The 18,263-nt window shown below is 40.0% G+C and overlaps 1 protein-coding gene across 2 annotated transcripts in view; it reads left to right on the top strand.

Moving 5' to 3' along the window:
- WAPL (WAPL cohesin release factor) overlaps nt 1-18,263 on the top strand; it is a 150,853-nt gene that overhangs the window by 82,348 nt on the left and 50,242 nt on the right. For both annotated transcript variants that reach the window (XM_084264467.1, XM_084264468.1), the window contains exon 3: nt 17,069-18,106. In XM_084264467.1, coding sequence (XP_084120593.1) covers nt 17,069-18,106 — 1,038 coding nt within the window. The remainder of the gene's footprint in view (nt 1-17,068; nt 18,107-18,263) is intronic.

Here is an 18,263-nt window from a genome sequence, read left to right as displayed (position 1 = left end):
ATATTAACTATCAAGTTTTATAATAGGAGGCTGTCTTTCAGAACTGGAGAGAGTTAATGTTACTGTTTTGGGGGGGAGAGGGAGTGGAGGAAGAGGGAGCTGGGGGAGAAGATCAGAGTAATGAGAAGGTTGTTTCTTGTTGCTTTGTCTCCTAAGGTACAGACTATGTACTTCTGCGTACGTGTCCTTACCTTCCCCATAATCATTTTCCCCTTCCTGGTTACTCTTGAACTCCAGGTTCATCTGGACTTGTTCAGAGAGCGTATAGATCCTTGAGACAGCAAGCTCTACTATTCCCAAAGAGGAAAGAGAAAAACAGTATTCATATTCCCAGTGGGAGAGTCGCTGCAGTGTGAGCTCAACCTTAACCCACATACAACCGTTTATCTCTAGGTATAGGTAACTAGGTGGTAGTGGTACTGATGTTCATGAGTGCTTGTTGTTTGAGGTGCATTTTGCTAGTCCTTGTACTGATAGTGACTAGACAGCATATGAAGTAAGGTCTCAAGACTTCCTTATGGCACATGCCATCATTTTATCTCAATTGTTAACCTAGAATAAGGTGAAAACTGGAACTTAACATGGATGTGGGCAAACTGAGAGCTACTGTTTAGCCTGCTAATTCCACTCCGAATGCGTTATCCTGCCTCGGTGTCCCATTTATTTAGACATGAAAGGGAAGGTGATGCAATTCTGGTTAATTTTAACTAGTGCTTTGTATTATAATGCAGTCCTTTTTTGGTGATGTTTTAATAGTTGTGTAACTGTGTAACACAGTTGAGGATCTCTATCTTTTATTTAAATTGGTATGACTTACTGTTGCTTTTTTTCTTTTTTAATAGCCTTCAGCTAGTGCGTGTAACAATCTCATTTTAAAGGCTTTGAAAAGCTCTTAATGTGGAAAGCTTCTCATAATCTTACCCTAATGTTGCTTGATCAAGACTTAATACTGTTGGAAGACTGTTCATGAGTAATCCTGTATGTAACAGGTAATTTACAGATAGGAGTTCAGGTAAATTAAAAATAGCAAAGGTGTATTCAGTGTTAATAGCTACTATTAGGTCACTCCTGTTAAGATAATAGGACTTCTTAGCTAGAAAGTAAGTCATGTCATTGGAAAAATACTGTAGTGCCAATTCATATCAAGAAAAAGTGGCGTAATTTAGAAGGTGAGCTTTTTTATGAGAGGGTCTTAGAGTAGGATAAGGTGAAAGCCTGCAGAGCAATACTTGCTTGGATTTCTAAAACACCTTGGTGGGGTTTTGTTTGTCTTTTAAACTAATAAGCTTATTCTGTAAAGCATAAACCCAAATAGTATTTCACAGAATTGACCTGCACAGGAACTTTAGTATAAAAACACAGCCTTCCCAAGAAAATTGTGAGGTACTAATTAAAAAAAAACCCAACTACTATAACTTTGTTCTTAGTATACATACATTAGTGTGTCTGAATTTATTTTGAAGATGAAAATGAAAGTCAAAGCTTGATGTATTTTAGAAGATGATACAGCATTTCATATTTAGCATATACATCCATTTCTGATTGGGTAACTATTTTCCCTGCTGCAGGTATTTCAGGTAGGGAAATAGCACTTCTGTCATTTTTGTGTGTGAAGTTTGCATTTTTACTCTGCTTGTTGTGATCACCTGCTGGCTTTTGCTGCTGAGCTCTGTAAAACTCAAGTCTTTGGGGGGGCTAGTCCAAGATATTGATGCTGTTTATCAGAGAAGACTCAAGAGTAGTTTGAAGTGGTTGATGTCCGCATCTTTGGAGCGGTTCATCTTGAGTGTGCTTGCTAGGCATGTGCTGAATAACCAGGGATCAGGCCCAGCCAGCATGGGTTTCTTGACAGGCTTGCCCAACCTGATCTCCTTCTGTGATTATGTGACCTGCTTAGTGAATGAGGGAAAGGCTGTTGATTATTGTCTTATCTGGACTTCAGGAAAGCCTTTGATACTGTCTCTTGGAAAAGCTGGCAGCTCATGACTGGGACCTGTATACTGTTTGCTGGGTAAAAAAACTGGCTGGAAGGCTGATTCCATAGAGTAGTGGTGAGTGGAATTAAATCCAGTTGGCAGCTGGTCACAAGTGGTGTTCTCAGGGCTCAGTGTTGGGGCCAGTCTTCTTTAATACCTTTATCTGGATGAGGGGATTGAGTGTGCCCTCAGTCAGTGTGCACATGACACGAACCAAATTGGATGGGGGTGTTCATCTGCTTGAGGGCAGAAAGGCTCTGCAGAGGGATGGGACAGGCTAGGTCAATGGGCTGAGGCCCATGAGGTTCAACAAAGCCAGGTGCTGGGTCCTGCACTTTGGTCGTAACAACCCCAACCCTACAGGTTTGGGGAAGAGTGGCTGGAAGGCTGCCTGGCAGAAAAGGACTTGAGAGTGTTAGTTGGTCGCGGGCCAAACATAAGCCAGCAGTGTGCCCAGGTGGCCAAGAAGGCCAAACAGCATCCTGGCCTGTATCAGGAATAGTGTGGCCAGCAGGACTTGGGAAGTGATTGTACCCCTGTACTCGGCACTGGTGAGGCTGTGCATTGATTGAGTACTGTGTTCGGGTTTGGGCCGACCTACAAAAGGGATCCACAGAAGGGCAATAAAGTTCATGAAGGGTTTGGAGCACAAGTTTTCTGAGGAGTGGCTGAGGGGACTGGGGTTGTTAAGCCTAGAGAACGGGAGGTTGAGAGGAGCCCTGATCACTTTCTAAAACTATCAGAAAGGAGGTTGTAGGGAGGTAGGTGTTGGAAATACTTTAATTGGGCGTGGATTAGGTCTGATTTTAAGATTCTGTTGTGTTATGATGTTAAGTACAGATTTTTGTGGTTATTGTTTCAGCAATGTCCTTTGAGGCTTTTCAAGATGAAAAGGACAAATTATTGCATGTAAAGTATTTGTGATACTTGTTTTTTATTTTTTTTTCTAACATTTAGAGTAATGAAGAAAATCGCTGTTCTGCATCTTGTCATTTGTTGCTGCGTACTGGTATTCAAACAAACCTTTGTTCTGGAAGAAGTTTTTCTCTTGGTGCTCTAAAGAAACATGCCTCTTGTCTGCTACTCAGTTCTTTTGTGTTTCTAGGTAGTTCTTCATGCCCTTCTTTCTCACTTGGGGCTCATGTACATAGCAGTAGCAAATCGAAATGACAATGCAGCCCGTCTTAGCTTGTGTGGTACAGGAGCAAGGAATACTTCTGTGCTTAACTAATTGATCTTGACCCAATAGGCAGAATCTTATTTGGTTTAGTGATAGGCAAGCCTGTCGAGTGAGTAATTTGCAGAAAGCTGTTGCCCTGAAAAGAAGATAGTTCAAATCCCCCGGGCTGTTTCAGACAGACTATCCTGATAGTACCTTCACAAATGTGTCTGAGGCCTCTGCATCCTTATTATGCAGGGTGGGGGCAGGGACAACTGTCTTTAGAGTCGTTTCAGCTTCTCCAATGCAAGTTTGTCACGTGCTGATGTCAAATGCAATTGGCAAAAGGATTTGCCAGGGTCTTCCTTTCACATTATTTTAGAGCTTCGATTTTTGTCTTTAAGGGTGACATGGCCGTTTTAGATAATACTTAGACCTGAGTAATCTTATCTTTCTCTGCAAAGTTGCTGAGCGCAATTTATTTACCTCTGTGAAGATCTTCAGTTTAGTCATTTTCTGTCCAAAAATAGAGCAAAAAGTTGGGGAAAGCTGAATGGGGTCTGAGCATTTGGCTGTCTTAGGAGACAGCTGGCAGCAACCATGATTAAAAAGAACTGCAGCTGTGCTCTGGCTGGCTCAAAGTATTAAGGAACTGATAGTAGGGAAGGGAAAAGGTCTGCCAGAAAATATGTATCCACGTAGAATTTCAGTGTTAGGAGGCTTGTTTAGGTGGCAGTAGTTACGCGGGGTATATAGCAAGGGTTTAACTGCGGGTACTCCCTGCTTCAGTTGTTTTGTTCTGTCTTCCCCTTACATGGCAACTTTTCATGCTGTGTCAATAGCCCAATTTCAAACTCATGTGATAGGTTTTTTTTTTTCTTTCTGCTTTGGTATTACTTTGATACTTTGCAGGTTCAATGCAGCTTGGGGGTTTTTCCATGGATGATTTTCAAAAGTCTGAATTACCTGAAAGTCTGTATAAATCTCAGTATTTGTACTGGTTGGCTAAAAGAGCAATACAGGAAAAAGACACCACTATTTAGGAAGGAATATTTTGTGTATCTTTGTGTACATTGCACACAAAACTTCTCCCTATCCCCTATAAGTCCCCTTTCCCAAGCAACAGTGATATTCTGAATACCTTTTTTGGAGTCCGTACTTTTAAATTCATTCTTCCTTTATGGACTTGTACAATGAACAGTTCTGAAAAGGTGAAACTTCTGACTTCTGCTTAACTTGCATTATTAAAAAGGGAAAATAGCTTTGCATTCAAACCAGTTGGTCAGTACTTGTAGATGAAAAAAAATTATTAAGGCACATGCCTCTTAGGCGGGCCAAAGCATGCAGGAAAGCAGAAAACAGTTGGTAAAGAAGCCATTTCAGATTCAAGCTGCTGAGATCTTGTTAACTGTATGGAAAAATGTTTTTAAGTTCAACTTAGCTTTTTTTTTTTTTTTCAAGAAACTGCCATTGTATTCAGTAAAGGGTTTCAATGTATTTTTGAGTAGTATCTGAATTCAGACTGACTTAACCTAAGGGTACATTTGTTTTGACAGATATTAATGCTGCTTTTTTTCATAAAGGCTAACACTGAAAGATGAAGGTTTTTTGGCATGTGCCAGCCCCATGTGTTGCCCATGATGCTTTGTCTTGTTTTCCCTGCAAGGGGGGGAGTAGTTTGCTTCCTGAATCAGTTTCCTCCTGCTGCTGCGAGCAAAAGATGCTCTTCTGAGCCACCAGTGAGGAAGAATGTGTTCATTTCATTGGATTTACCATCAGAGGCGAGCACATGCTACATCTAGTTCAGGCTCTGACATCTCTTGTATTACAGAGTGTAGCAGCTATTCTGACCCATGATTTCTCATCTCTTTATGAACATTTTATTTTTAGATTTCCAACCAAGTAGTCTTGCTTACAGCGGTGTTGAGTTCTTCAAAGCTTAATTCTTTGCTGGGAGTGAAAAAGTAGTTCCCTTTCTGTAAGAAGGGGTTTTAGTGGTGTTGACTGAAACAGCAATTTGTCCTTCACTTGAGGGAGTTGCAGGCTTTGCATGCAGGTGGGGTGTGGGCACTGATAACATGCTGGTATGTTGGTGTTTTCCATTGTATCAGTATCTGTAGAGTCACACTCTAATTTACAGTGTTACATATGTGGAAAGATATAGATGTGAGGCAACATTAAGAACACTTCAACACTTGGAGGAAAATACTTATCTGGGAACCAAAACACGTCAAAGTGCAAGGTAAGTTTCAGGGCTTTAATGTGATAGAAATTGAGAGGCTGGATATAGCTGATGCCAAGCAACCTATGTTAATTTTTAGCTGTATTATTACTGGAGAAGGAAATGGCTTTAGTAATGGAGTAAATTAGTAATTTTGAGGTTTGGTATTTTTTCCTCAAAAGTTTGTTGGGAAGGAAGATGTGCTGAACATAGGTGGCACTGTGTGGTTTGGTGTATAGGTTTGATATGAAGGTGATATTGAGGTGTGCAGTGAGTTAAGAACATAATGAAAAGATCAGTGATTGGGCATCAATTGCTGGCTGAAGAAGTAAAGGAGGAGGGAAAAACATCTTGACTGTTATGTCAAAAACCAGCATCTTCCCAATCCGTTGAACGTTGTGCGTGAGAGAAAGTCAAGTGGTCAGCTCTGTGAATATTTTCTGCACAAGAGGTCATGTCATCCAAGGGGTGTTTTTAAAAGGCTGGACACTGGCTGGCAGGAGGTATTGTTTTTGTAGCAGTGTATGACAGCCTTTCAGAATCCCTGCTGGTAGCATGTTTTCCCAGTGGGAAAAAGTCAATGAGGAATTATTCTTAGGGCTTAAACAGGAGTCCAAGGTGAGAAGCAGTAATGCAGTAGTTGGGGTTCAGAACTTTCCCAGGGTGGAGACACAGTGTGGTGAGTGGCTGTGCTGGCAACTGTGGAACAATTTGTGTTCTGAGAATGTGCAAATCGGTTAGGTTCATGGGATTTAGAGAATGGATTGTAAGAGATGCTGAACACTGTGTTGCCAAACCAAAAGGCTGCATCTAGGTTTGAGAAAAGAAAAGGTGTCTTCTGCCTCACAAGCTATGTGTTTAGGAGAATAGCTCCTTGTAACTCAGCTGGGGAGATGTAATGTCATTGAGAACTTGTTTTGTACATAGTCTTATTAAATTCTAACTTTTCATATAAATTGCTTTGGAATTTTGATATTCGGGGTGCTGGAAATGAAACAAGAAAAGCAAACTATCCTTAAGGGAAGTATTTCTTTGATGGCAGTAAACGAAATTGCATCACTTTAGGGTTTTCTGTGGAGTTCTTCTGCAAAGAAGATGCCACTTAAAACATCTGCAAAGGGAAACAGCTTCTATCCAACCTGCATGCAAACTTGTTTGGGACTCATTTTGATTCAAAGAGAGTAAAGAACCGGAATTACTGAAGAATTTGTAATCATAGCTATGGATGTGGTGGTGGTTCTATAATTTCAGCTGTTTTCATGATTGTCAGCCATGAAACTGGTCTTGAGTGTCTAATCTTCTGAGGCTCTTGCGCTTCTTATCTTCTGTTTATGCCTGCTAACAGGCACAGCTTTTTAAGATCTTATGAGCATCAATGGATAATGACAGATCTAAGTAAATTTTGCCCATTTCTTAGAATTGTGTATTTTATACCCATAAGCTTTTTCTGTGTTTCCCAGCTGTTCAATCATAGGCAGAAAATGGATCAAAGGAGTTTAATCTGTAACCTTTTCTCCTTACCAACCAAAACATTTAATTTCCAGTGTAGAGTGGAAGAGAGAAACTGTAATGAAATGCCTTTTTTTTTTTTTTTTTAAATTTGGCAAAAAGTATGGCTTCTCTGCAGTTGCTGATTTTCTGTCCAAACTAGAGAAGACACTGTCTGTATGTCTCACTTGGGCTTGCTTCCCAGAAATGAGGAATGTGATACAAGCACCTGGTAAAGATTCATCTTTTCCTTTAGCTTGGTCAGCTTCAAGTTGTAAAGTGGTGTAGGTTTATGCTTGGGAATACTGGTGATGGTGTAACAGAGCTGTAAAATGTTTTTGAGTGTTCAGGAACATCAGGTAGAACTGTAGCTCATAAGCTTGAACTGTTACCTACCTACGTCCTGTGTCAATGGTCTGTTCAGGAGCTGTAGCCTGTTGATGTTATGTGCCCTCAGTAGTTAGAGGGATCAGAAACCCCTGGATGCACTTCTTAATTTTCTTTCATCTTTCTGCCTTCTTTTCCTTGATGTTTCATTTTCTTGCTTTTTACATCTGTGTTGGTAGTCAGGTGTCTATTTGAAGAGAAAGAAAGAGGAATAAGAAATTGGCAGCATGCCACCTGCCTGCCCTTTTAAAGCTTTCATTGCTTCTGATGAACCTTAGTATTATCTACACCTTCACAATGAATTCAGTGAGTGTGTGGCTAATAGTAAAAGAAACCTAGATTAATTTTGTAGATTTCTTTCCTGTGTATAATTCAGTCATGCACCTTTCAGTATGAAAGTGAAGGCTTCTACACCTAGTTACCACAGCAGTGACAGTGCATAAGGTTTCATGCTACAGAAGCTATAGAAGGTAATGTGGTTTTCATTTGTAGCTTAGAGGATGGTTTCACCAAGAGTTGCTAGAGGGAAGATTAACCTGGGGCTCTGAGGTAGTAGGGCTAACATCTAATACTGGCAACTCTTCTGTTAGTAAGTAGAAGAAATAAATGCTTATTTTGTGTATGTGATAATATTTTGTTATTTTAGGACATTTTCTTGGCATACCGAAGTTAATATTGACTGTCCTTTTCTATTCTTCAGTTTCCTAATAACACTTGTTGATCAAAACTTTGAGCAGTAATGAGAGATTTGAAAGATACAATGCTATTTCAACTGTCAGAAATTGTGAAGTGAAAGACTGAGTTGAATCGCTCTCTCTGTTCTCTTATCTCCTTGTCTGTGTGCTGGTAAGGATAATGCAGTTATAACTGGGTCCCTAATCCATTTTAAAAGGCAGCAGCAAGATGGCTAGCCAGCACATGTTGCTGCACATGATCTGTGATGTGTGTTGGTTCCTGCCCAGCCCAGCTTGGTGTTGAGGAGGCTGTGGGGAATGGTGCTTGAGTTGTGGCCCAGCAAGCTTTGCTCTGGGAGCTCTGAATCTGTTCAGGACAGAAATTTGCATCAAGAGACATTGTTCTCACAGCCTAGGAGACTGCTCTGTGCTCAAAGTAACTTAAAAATAGTAAATAAGGTACTGCAGCACTGTCACTAAGTTGTTAGTAAAGGCATATAGTGATTGACTTCAGGCAATTAAAGTAAGTCTGTTAATGATGATTTGATTTTTATGGAGCTGAAAATTTTGTTTTCAGACTTAGAGCCAAGCAACTCAGTCTTTTGAGTTAAATGGAAATGAAATGGGGACTAGGCTGGGAGATAATATGTATTGAAGACTGGTTTGGACTATGGTATTTTTTGCCCAGAAAAGTGTTTGGTTTCCTGAAGAACTTTTTCCCTTGACTTTGTTTTGGATTCCTTTTTAGTGTATGCTGTACCCTAAGGGTTGGGTTATAAAACTGGTAACTCTTGCACCTTCAGTAGCTGATGGTGTTATCTTTTCTCCAAAGTTGTTTCCTTTTCAAGTAAGAAGGCTTTGTGAAACTTCTAATCTGTGAGAACTTACAAGAATTGTGTTTATAGTTCCCCTTAATACATTAACCTGCTCACTGCTTTTAGGCCCAGCCTACAACAGGTTTTGACCAAGTTTGTGTTAATATAGCAGTAAATATCTTTATGGTGAACCTTGAGCAGAAATGGGGATGGTTTCTTGCAGCATTTGCCTGAATGTGTAAATGATGATCAGTCAGTCGCATCAACGTCATTTCATTAGTGCAGATGTCTTAGTGTGCCCTCAGTGATGGCATAAGGAAAGGCCAATTTGAGCTGTCTAAAAAATTCTCGGAACAATCTGTGAAGCTGCCCAGGCCAATAGGTTAAGCAGCTCTCTTTTGGCAAAACAGGAACTGTGGCAAGATGTATGATAAATCCTGGAAAAACACTTGAAGCTCCTGGGACCACTTGTGCAACCTCTTAAGCTTCTGTTTCCCCCCCCTCCACGATATTTGCCTTCTCACTTTTCCCCAGGTACTTTAAAATAGCTTCTAGTATTACCAGAGGTGAGAGAGAAGCAATAAATGTATTCCAGGCAGTGGGGGGACACACACACAATTAAAACTCAGGTTTAGGATTACTCATGTTTTTCTATTTTTAAAAAACTTTATGCGTTTGTTTCTGTTTCACTACCATTTTGTAGACACATACAAAGTGACTGGAATGGCTTGGTCAATTGTGGACATAAATGGCAAGATGGTCTTTTAGATTTTCTGGAAATTTCTTATTTCAACATTAATCCAGAAGTGAATTCTTTTTTTGAGCCAGGTGAATAGAGGGATTCCTTTGAGTCTCCTTTCTACGTTCACTGCCTCTGTTAAAGGCAACTTGAATTACTACCAGAGGTCTTGCTGGTTTAGTGGCTTTTGCTCTGGAAAAACTATTGGCCTTCACTAGTTTGCTCTTTAAAACATTATATATTTAAAGGTTGAAGGGGAAAAGCATATTGGAAGTTGTCTTTCTGTCTTCAATTAGTAACTTAAACCTTGTTTTCTTTGTAACATTCAGTTTAAACCACTTATTTCATGGGTGGCATACAATTTAAAAATAAAAGGTGATTCTTTTCACTGTGGCAGTTTCAGAAAGCCTTGCAATTTTGTTAGACCTTTCACCATCTCAACAAGTCTGTAATTATATGGTGTCTTTTGTTATGTGATTGAACTAAGTGTTTTGTGGGTGGGGAGATAGTCTTTCCTTTTCACATACAGTATGATAAAGAAGTAGTAATGCTTCTGAGGGGTGTTTGGAAGTGCGTTTTCAGGTAGAGGTTGGTTTCTTAGGAAGAAAAACCTTAAAAAATAAGGTTGAGATGTGTTATGAATACTTAATGAAAAAATTAAGTTGAAATCTTGAAACATCTTAATGTTAAAATTACTGGATATGTCCAGCTGAGGAGAAGGTTGTAGGTGTCTTCGTATCTCTACAGAAATTTAATATCTTTTTTTAAAAATCATTAAAAAAATTAGAGTCTAGAATGGCATTTTTCCTTTTCTGTATGATCTTAAAAATGAAAAGGCAAGAGACAGTCCCACTGTAGCTACACGTGGTAGCCAGAAGGTGTTTTCTGTTTTGTTGCATATATAGAATAGCATTTGTTGCGTCTAATAAGTGAGTCCTTATATTAAATGTGTATTTTTAAAAAGGTACGAACAGAATTTTCTCTTTATATCTGTCTAGTGTAAATTACAGTAAGTCTAGATGTGCATTTGATGAATGTTTAAACGTTTATTACTGGAAAAACAGTGGGATTTTGCGAAGTTGATTACACTATCAGTGAATGTTATTTTAATATAAACTTAATGTCTTGCACTGTACGAACTTGAATTTTTGTATCTACAAAGCTGACTTGGAGAATATTCATAATCTAATACAGCTTTGTGAAGTTAGGCTGTGTGCATCTGTGTGTGTGAAAACATCTCTGTGTTTGGTAGGAAGGAGTAGAAGTCTCACATTTTTAAATTTATCAGCAATACTTAAGACATTCTTATCATAGAATCTTAGAATGGCTATGGGTTGGAAGGGACCCCAGGGATCACAGAGTTCCAACCCCCCTGCCACAGGCAGGGCCACCAACCTCCAGACCTGGATCTACACAAGGTTGCTCAGGGCCCCATCCAACCTGGCCTTGAACACTTCCAGGGATGGGGCATCCACCACCTCTCTGGGCAGCCTGTTCCAGCCCCTCACCACTCTCTGGGAAGAACTTCCTCCTAATATCTCATCTAAACCTTCCCTCCCTCAGCTTCAATAATCCATTCCCCCTTGTCCTGCCATTGTCTGCCCTTTTAAAAAGCTGATTCCCCTCCTGCTTATAAGCTCCCTTCAGGTACTGGAAGGCTGCAATGAGGTCCCCCTGCAGCCTTCTCTTCTCTAGGCTGAACAAGCCCAGCTCCCTCAGCCTCCCTTCGTAGGGGAGGTGCTCCAGCCCTCTAATCATCTTTGTGGCCTCCTCTGAACCCTCTCCAACAGTTCCTCATCTTTCTTGTATTGGGGGCCCCAGCTCTGGACACAGGACTCCAGCTGGGGCCTCATGAGGGCAGAGCAGAGAGGGACAATCACCTCCCTGTCCCTGCTGGCCACCCCTCTTCTGATGGAGCCCAGGATACCATTAGCCTTGTGAGCTGCAAGAGCACACTGCTGGCTCATGTTAAGTTCCTCATCCACCAGAACCCCCAGGTCCTTCTCAGCAGGGCTACTCTCAAGGAGCTCTTCTCCCAGTCTGATATATGTCTGGGGTTCCTCTGACCCAAGTGCAAGACTTTGCTGTGTTGAAGCTCATTAAGTTCACCTGGGCCCATCTTTCCAACCTGTCAAGATCCCTATCTTGCTAGTGACATAAACTAAAGCATAAAATAACGATGTATGTATGAATGTGTGGGTGTCTTTTCTTTGTCAGTTAATGTTTAGTTTAGACCTGCCAGTCCTTTAGATAGTTCTCTCATACTCTGGTAATTAAGTTCTAGATATTTAAACAGCAAATAAGTCGTGATTACTTTGGAAGATTGTTGTGGTTCTGAGGAATATTGTGCTGGTACCTGCAAAAAAAAAAAAAAGACTGGTGGATTATATAGTTCTGTGCTATTGCTGATCTGAAATTACTTGGGAGTCTTATTCTGTTACTTGAGCCTAAAAAAGAGCAGTTAAAATTGGGAGGAAAAACTACATGACTCTTGAACTACAGAATATCTAATGATTCAAAATTAGCTCACTTTCTCTTATTTCTCTCTCTGTTTTCAGTATCTGTAAGTAAATTACATACTGCATTAGCTACAGTCGTGATGCTGGAACAGTTGCTACAGATAAATACAGTGATTTTTGTAATGGGGTTATTGAAATTGCTGGTATTGCACACCTTTGGGCAATTAGCAAGTGATTTGCAGTAATTTTGGGTATAGAAGCTGCAGTCTGACAGTTGTTGACCCACTGATGAAATGAAAATAGTGATGTGACAGTGTTCTTTGAGGAAGCATTTCTCTACATGTCACTGTGTGGTTTTCCACTAACGCATTATGATGATCCAGTTTTAAAGTCAAGCTTTCTGTCTGGTGTACAGTGAACAGTTTACTGGTTCCTTTTCTCCATCAGCCTTCCTTACTATTAGAGAACAAATCCCTCCCTGCTGCAGCTACTAAGGCTTCTGCAGTACTGGGTAGTTTCAGAATTTTAGTGTCTCATATGTGCAAAATGCAGGAGGTGAAATGCCACTTGTTTGTTCAAGAGTAACTCTGTATGGTGTATGAAATTACTGGCAGATATTCAAAAAAGATGTACAGCATTTTGTTGATACTTGTGGAGTGTTTTCATGGACAACTCAAATTTCAGTTGATCTGCAAATGCTTAAAATGATGCATAGCTTACACAAAGGCAACAGAAGTCCTGCAGTGGTACAGAAAGAGCTCTTGATGATGAATCACAGAATCATGTTTAGCTTTTAAGATAATTTCTTTGAATTGTAGTAAAACCACCAGTAAAACTGTTCAAGGTAGAATGGATTTTGATTTATTTATCAGCTAAACTGACTGGAGAATATGATTTTATACAGATGAATAGAAATAAGGAATTCAAGGCTGGAAGACCTAGATGAATGGCACTACTGCCTTAACAGAATCTGATCCAGTTTTACTAATAGGCAGGTGTACTAATGCCTTTAAGTACCTGTGGGGTTTTGATGGCTCTCTTAGAGGTGGTGGAGACTGGCATTGACAAAGTAATAGTAATAGTTAGCTCAGTTTCCTCAATTTTATACTTGGGACTATTGGGAATGAGCATGAGGAGAAGAGCAGGCAGGTTGGGTAGGTGTGAAATTGAAGATGAAAATGGGAGCTGCTGCTGGAAGACAAAAGAAGAGCAGTCAGGTTGGGTAAGTGTGAAATTGGAGATGAGAATAGGAGCCGCTCTGGGAAGAAAAAGTGTAACAGCCTCCTTGCAGCAAGTACAGAAAAATTGAAATAGAGAAAATAGATGTGAAGATTGTTCTTGTCGTGATGCATCTCTCAATTGATGTTTCAGTTTGTCCAAATGAGGCTGCTTCAATAAGAATTTTGTTACCTTAATAGGACAGAGAAGACTAGGCTGGGTTGCTTACTCAGAGTCCTACAAATACTAGGCTAGTTTTAGCGCATTCTGAAATATTCTAGAGCAATTTGTAGAATAGTTGTTCAGTGAATGTAACTAGATCCTCAAAATTAATATTTTTGAGTGAATTTTAATTATTTGTTTGGATTTATTGTTATTTGGTTAAATAGCTAATGCATATTATTAGAAAAACTTTTTAAAATAAAAGCATTGCCTCACCTCTGTCCCTGGGAAGCTGATGGAACAGCTTTTTCTGGAGATTACCAATAAGCATGTAGAGAAGAAGGTTGTTGGGAGTGATCAACATTGATTTCCTCCCAGCGAATTCTATGTGGCCAACCTGATAGCCTTCTCTGATGGCATGACTGACTGGGTGTGTAAAGGGAGAATAGTGTGTGTTGACTACCTTGACTTTGGCAAGGCTTTTGACATCGTCTCTTATCCTCATAAGCAATATTAGGAGGTGTGGGTTGGATTAGTGGATAGTGAGGTAGGTTGAATGGCAGAGCTCAGAGGGTTGTGGTAAGCAGTGTGGAGTCTAGTTGGAGGCCTGTAGTACTTGTGCTATAGGTGATCCTCCTTTAGCAGGGGGGTTGTACTAGGTGATCTCCAGAGGACCCTTCCAACCCCTACCCATCTGTGATTCTGTGATTATCTTTGTAATGAAGACCTGGTAGTTTATGGCTTCAGCTTTTCGTTACTGACAGAGTAACTTCTTTGCAAGGGAATGGAAAAGTTGAGTGGTTTCAACTGTAAAATACTGCTTCAGAACTGGTGGATAAAGAGAATTCAGGGATGTAGCACAGTGTAAAAAAAACACAAAACCAAACCAGCAACTGAACCCAAACAAATTATGAAAACCTCTAAAACTGATGCGCCCCCCCCTTATCCCTCCCCCCGCAACACTTTCAGAATAGTTGATTAATGTTTCTTTGGAGACAGATTCCTTGGTAATTTTTTCCATTGATTTTTGTGTCAGTGCTACTTGTGTATGCGACAGATACGTGTTTTTATATATCTTTTACCCTGCAGTCTGTTTTCCAGGCTTTTTGTGTGTGTTGTCTTTCGTGCTTGAGAGTACAGACTGTAGCTGAGAAAATGATTCAAGTGAAGACAATGTAAAACTGTATTTCATCTTTTCTTATCTTAAAACAGATTCCTGAGTTACTTGGTTCTTGGGCTGTAATGTGTGTATGCACACACGTGTTCTATTCCTTCCCTGGGAAGATGAGATTTGATTTGGTCCTGCTATGAAATGCAGCTCTGTATAATCCCAGGCTTCCTTAGGATGGGAAAACCATTCCTTTTCCAGATACACATACGGAAACTTCTTCCCAATGATTCAGTATTGTTTAGTAAGCAAAGATAGTCATATTTAAATGTACTTATTTTAAGTGTTGCATAGACTTCTGTTAATGCAGATAAATACGTGCTCAGACATGGAGCAGTGGTGGTGAGACTGCAGAATAATGCATTTAAGTGAGGAGAAAAAAAACTGAGTTCAATTTGCTGGTTTTATGTCTAAGTAATATGGTAGTCTTCAGTTGCACAATAATATTAAACATATGGGGGGAAGGAACATATTGTACACTGTCAAACTCGCTCTTATTACAGAAATATTAATTTTGATTTGGCCTTTTAGATTACCATAAGCATGAGCTTGATACAGGAATAACAAGATTTCTGGTATAATATATTCATACTGAAAAAGGTTAAACAAGATTTTACCACTGAATGGCTAGGACTGATGTGTTTTGGTGAATTTGGTTTTGCATTTCATACATTCTGTGAAAGGTTTTGTCATTTCTTGCTGGGTATGTTAAATTCTCTGACAAACTGCTGCTACATTCCTGGAAAACTTAGATGTGATTTCTGAGGTATTACTTGTCCTGTCTCCCTGAGGAATTTAAGTTTAGATTAAACCCATTTCCTGCAAAAGTGGACTAGGTAGCAATTTGTTTTACTAGAGTTTTCTACATGTTCCTTAAAGTTCTTTTATAGACCTGTATGTGCGAGGATGGTACTCGGATGGTGCCATTCTAATTTGAAAACAAGTCCCTGGAACTGTACTGATACTCACTTTGCTGATCTGAAAGGTTGAAACCTTTTGCTTAGTGCTGTGAAACTTCTGTGCTATTTGGGTAAATTGGTAGCTGATCAAGTCAAATTCAGTGAGAACTAGTGCTGAAGGATGCTAAAGCCTTTGTTTTACTGGTGAGTTCAGGAAGTACTTGCTGCCCCACAGATCTGAACCTTAAGGGTCGTGTTTTGCCAGCAGAGCCTGTTTTGTTACTGAAGCATTCTGCTCATCTGTCTTCCAAGCATGTTGTCTTCTAGCGTTTTTTTTTCCCTACTTGTCCTTGTCCCAGTTGCTTCTGTTTCTTCAGTTTACCTCATCACGTGCTATTCTTTTATGCATCAGGGTCATCTGCATTCCAGTCAGACTTCTTATCTTGCTTCTCCTGGCTCAGGGAGGCAGTGCAGCAAGTCTTCATAGTAACAGACACCATGGTTCCTGGGTTTGGTTATACTGTCTCTCAGAAGTTTCAAAGAAATATCTGCTCATCTTATTTCCAGGAAGTAGCACACTTGTGTTTCTAGGTATCTTGGTGCGTGCATGAAGTGCAACAGCACAGTATGGCAGGAGCAGTCTTCATGAAGCTCAGATAGTGAATCCACAGAGCTTTTGTTGGTATTCAGGGCAGCCAAAGGCAGTGGTTTCCCTATCAGTTGAGAGAACAGTGGGTGGAAGACTTAGTATTTTCTTTCCTGGCATTGCTGTTGTGTCTCTGCTGGTCGGCTGGAAATGGATCTTATAAACATGGATTTCTTAGCGTGGAAGTTGTTCTCTTTGACAGTGTAAGGTGCAAGTTTGACTGTGGGTTGGGGAAATGCAAGGCTAATTTTTGGCAGCAGCTCTTCAGATCTGTAAAAAATAATTGTAAAAACGTGCATTTCAAAGTGGTTTAATTTAAAATTTAAATTGAATTTTTTGTATTTATTCTGGAATTTTAATTTGAAGCGGCAAAATAAAATAAATCACTGGAGTTGTGTGCAGTTCTGTTAAGGGATCAAAACTTACGATACAGTCTGTAACAAGGACTGTAGCCTTTTTAGTAGACATATGTTAGTGGATTACCCTTACTGGTTTTTAATTCCCTGCCTGTCACAGTAGCTGGCCAGTTATTATATGACCATCTTCAGCAAATTTATTTAACTTCATTGGTAGGTTCTGTGGCCCATGTTGATTATAATTTCTACTACGATGATAATGTCCCTAATACATAGTTCCTAGAGCAGGAATATATGAAGGAGCAGCTGTAACTTGCCCATGCATCCCCTTTCCTGACTATTATGCATCCTTTAGTATCAAAAACGAATATATGCAAACTTAACTAGTTTGTTGATTCATCCATGTGTTGTGTTGCGGGTGATACCTATTCTTTTCAAGTTGTGTGCAAAAGTAAAAAGCAGTTAAAGCTGGGCATCTGAAGCAAATCAGGAACTAAAATCTGTACTGCAGAACTTTTGGTTTGAGCCTTTAGTGTAGCTGCAGGAGCTTAATGTGAACAAGTGTTGGGTAGGGTATGTTTAAAATACGACACAACCTGTGTATAGGAAAGAAATTTTTTTTGTTGCTTTTCAAAGTTGCCCACAAGGGTGAATATTCTTTTAATAATGCTTTTCAGTAATAAATTTATCTTCTCTTGTAGATAAAATACAGAATGAAGATAATGAGAAGAACAGTCATTTAATCTGTGAGAATGCTGAAGACAGTAACAAAACCAATGCTGAAACTACAGATGCTTCTGGATACAACATTGAAGCCAAGGACTTGCCTGATTCTTGGGATTCCCATGTTGGAAAAACAGCAGACTCTCTATCAGAAACATCTCAGATGAAGTTAAGAACTCACTTGTATGAATGGGAGGAGGAAACTGAAGACACCAGAACTGGAGAGTATATATTAGATTTTGACAATGAACATCTCTCAGAGATGAAGAGCAAGGAGGAGGAGTGTGATAAAGAAGATACTGAAAATCCAAAGGAAGCCATTAGTGAAGAACTCGTGCAAACTATCCCTAGGCCAAGCAACTGTAGGACATACTGTCGATCCAACAAAGCAAAACCGCAGGGGACAACAAATTTTGACAAGCTGATGGATGGCACTAGTCAGTCTTTATCCAAAGCAAACAATGAGTCAAATAATGACAGTCTGAACCCAGCAAGAAAAGTTTCTTTAAGTAGTGGGACCAGTTATAGAGGGACGGTTGGACGGACTAGAGACTACACTGTTCTACATCCATCTTGCTTGTCAGTTTGTAATGTCACTATACAGGATACCATGGAACGAATCGATGAGTTTACCACAGCAACCCCTGCTGACCTGGGAGAAGCTGGACGCTTAAGGAAAAAAGCAGACATTGCGACCACAAAAACTACAACCAGGTTCCGACCAAGCAATACCAAATCCAAAAAGGATGTCAAGTTAGAGTTTTTTGGGTTTGATGATCAAGATGAGGGAGGGGGAGATGAAGGCGCCTCTAGAAGTTCCGGGAGTTCCAATTACAAAATCAAGTACTTTGGGTTTGATGACTTGAGTGAAAGCGAAGATGAAGATGAAGAGTGGCAGGTAGCGGAAAGGAAAGCTAACAAAAAACGAAGTAGAACCACACCATCATCTTCAGTGCAGCCCACCTCTGAGGGCAATGAAAACTGTGCCCAGGATAGCCAGCTCAGTACTAATGCAGGTAAGCAGAACTCTTGTGGAATGCCTACTTAACATTTTAAATATAGTTGAGCTTTGTATTTTGTTCTTTTTGCCAGTATACCTTAGGAGATGACCAGTACTACCGATTGGGAAATTTAAAAGCTAAATTTGCTTGTTTCTGCTGTGGTCCGATCTGG

Source organism: Gallinula chloropus, assembly GCF_964237585.1.
Source record: "Gallinula chloropus genome assembly, chromosome: 5".
NCBI classification, from domain to species: Eukaryota; Metazoa; Chordata; class Aves; order Gruiformes; family Rallidae; genus Gallinula; species Gallinula chloropus.
Note: the sequence above shows the minus strand (reverse complement) of the source record. Positions and strands in the feature narration are given on the sequence as shown.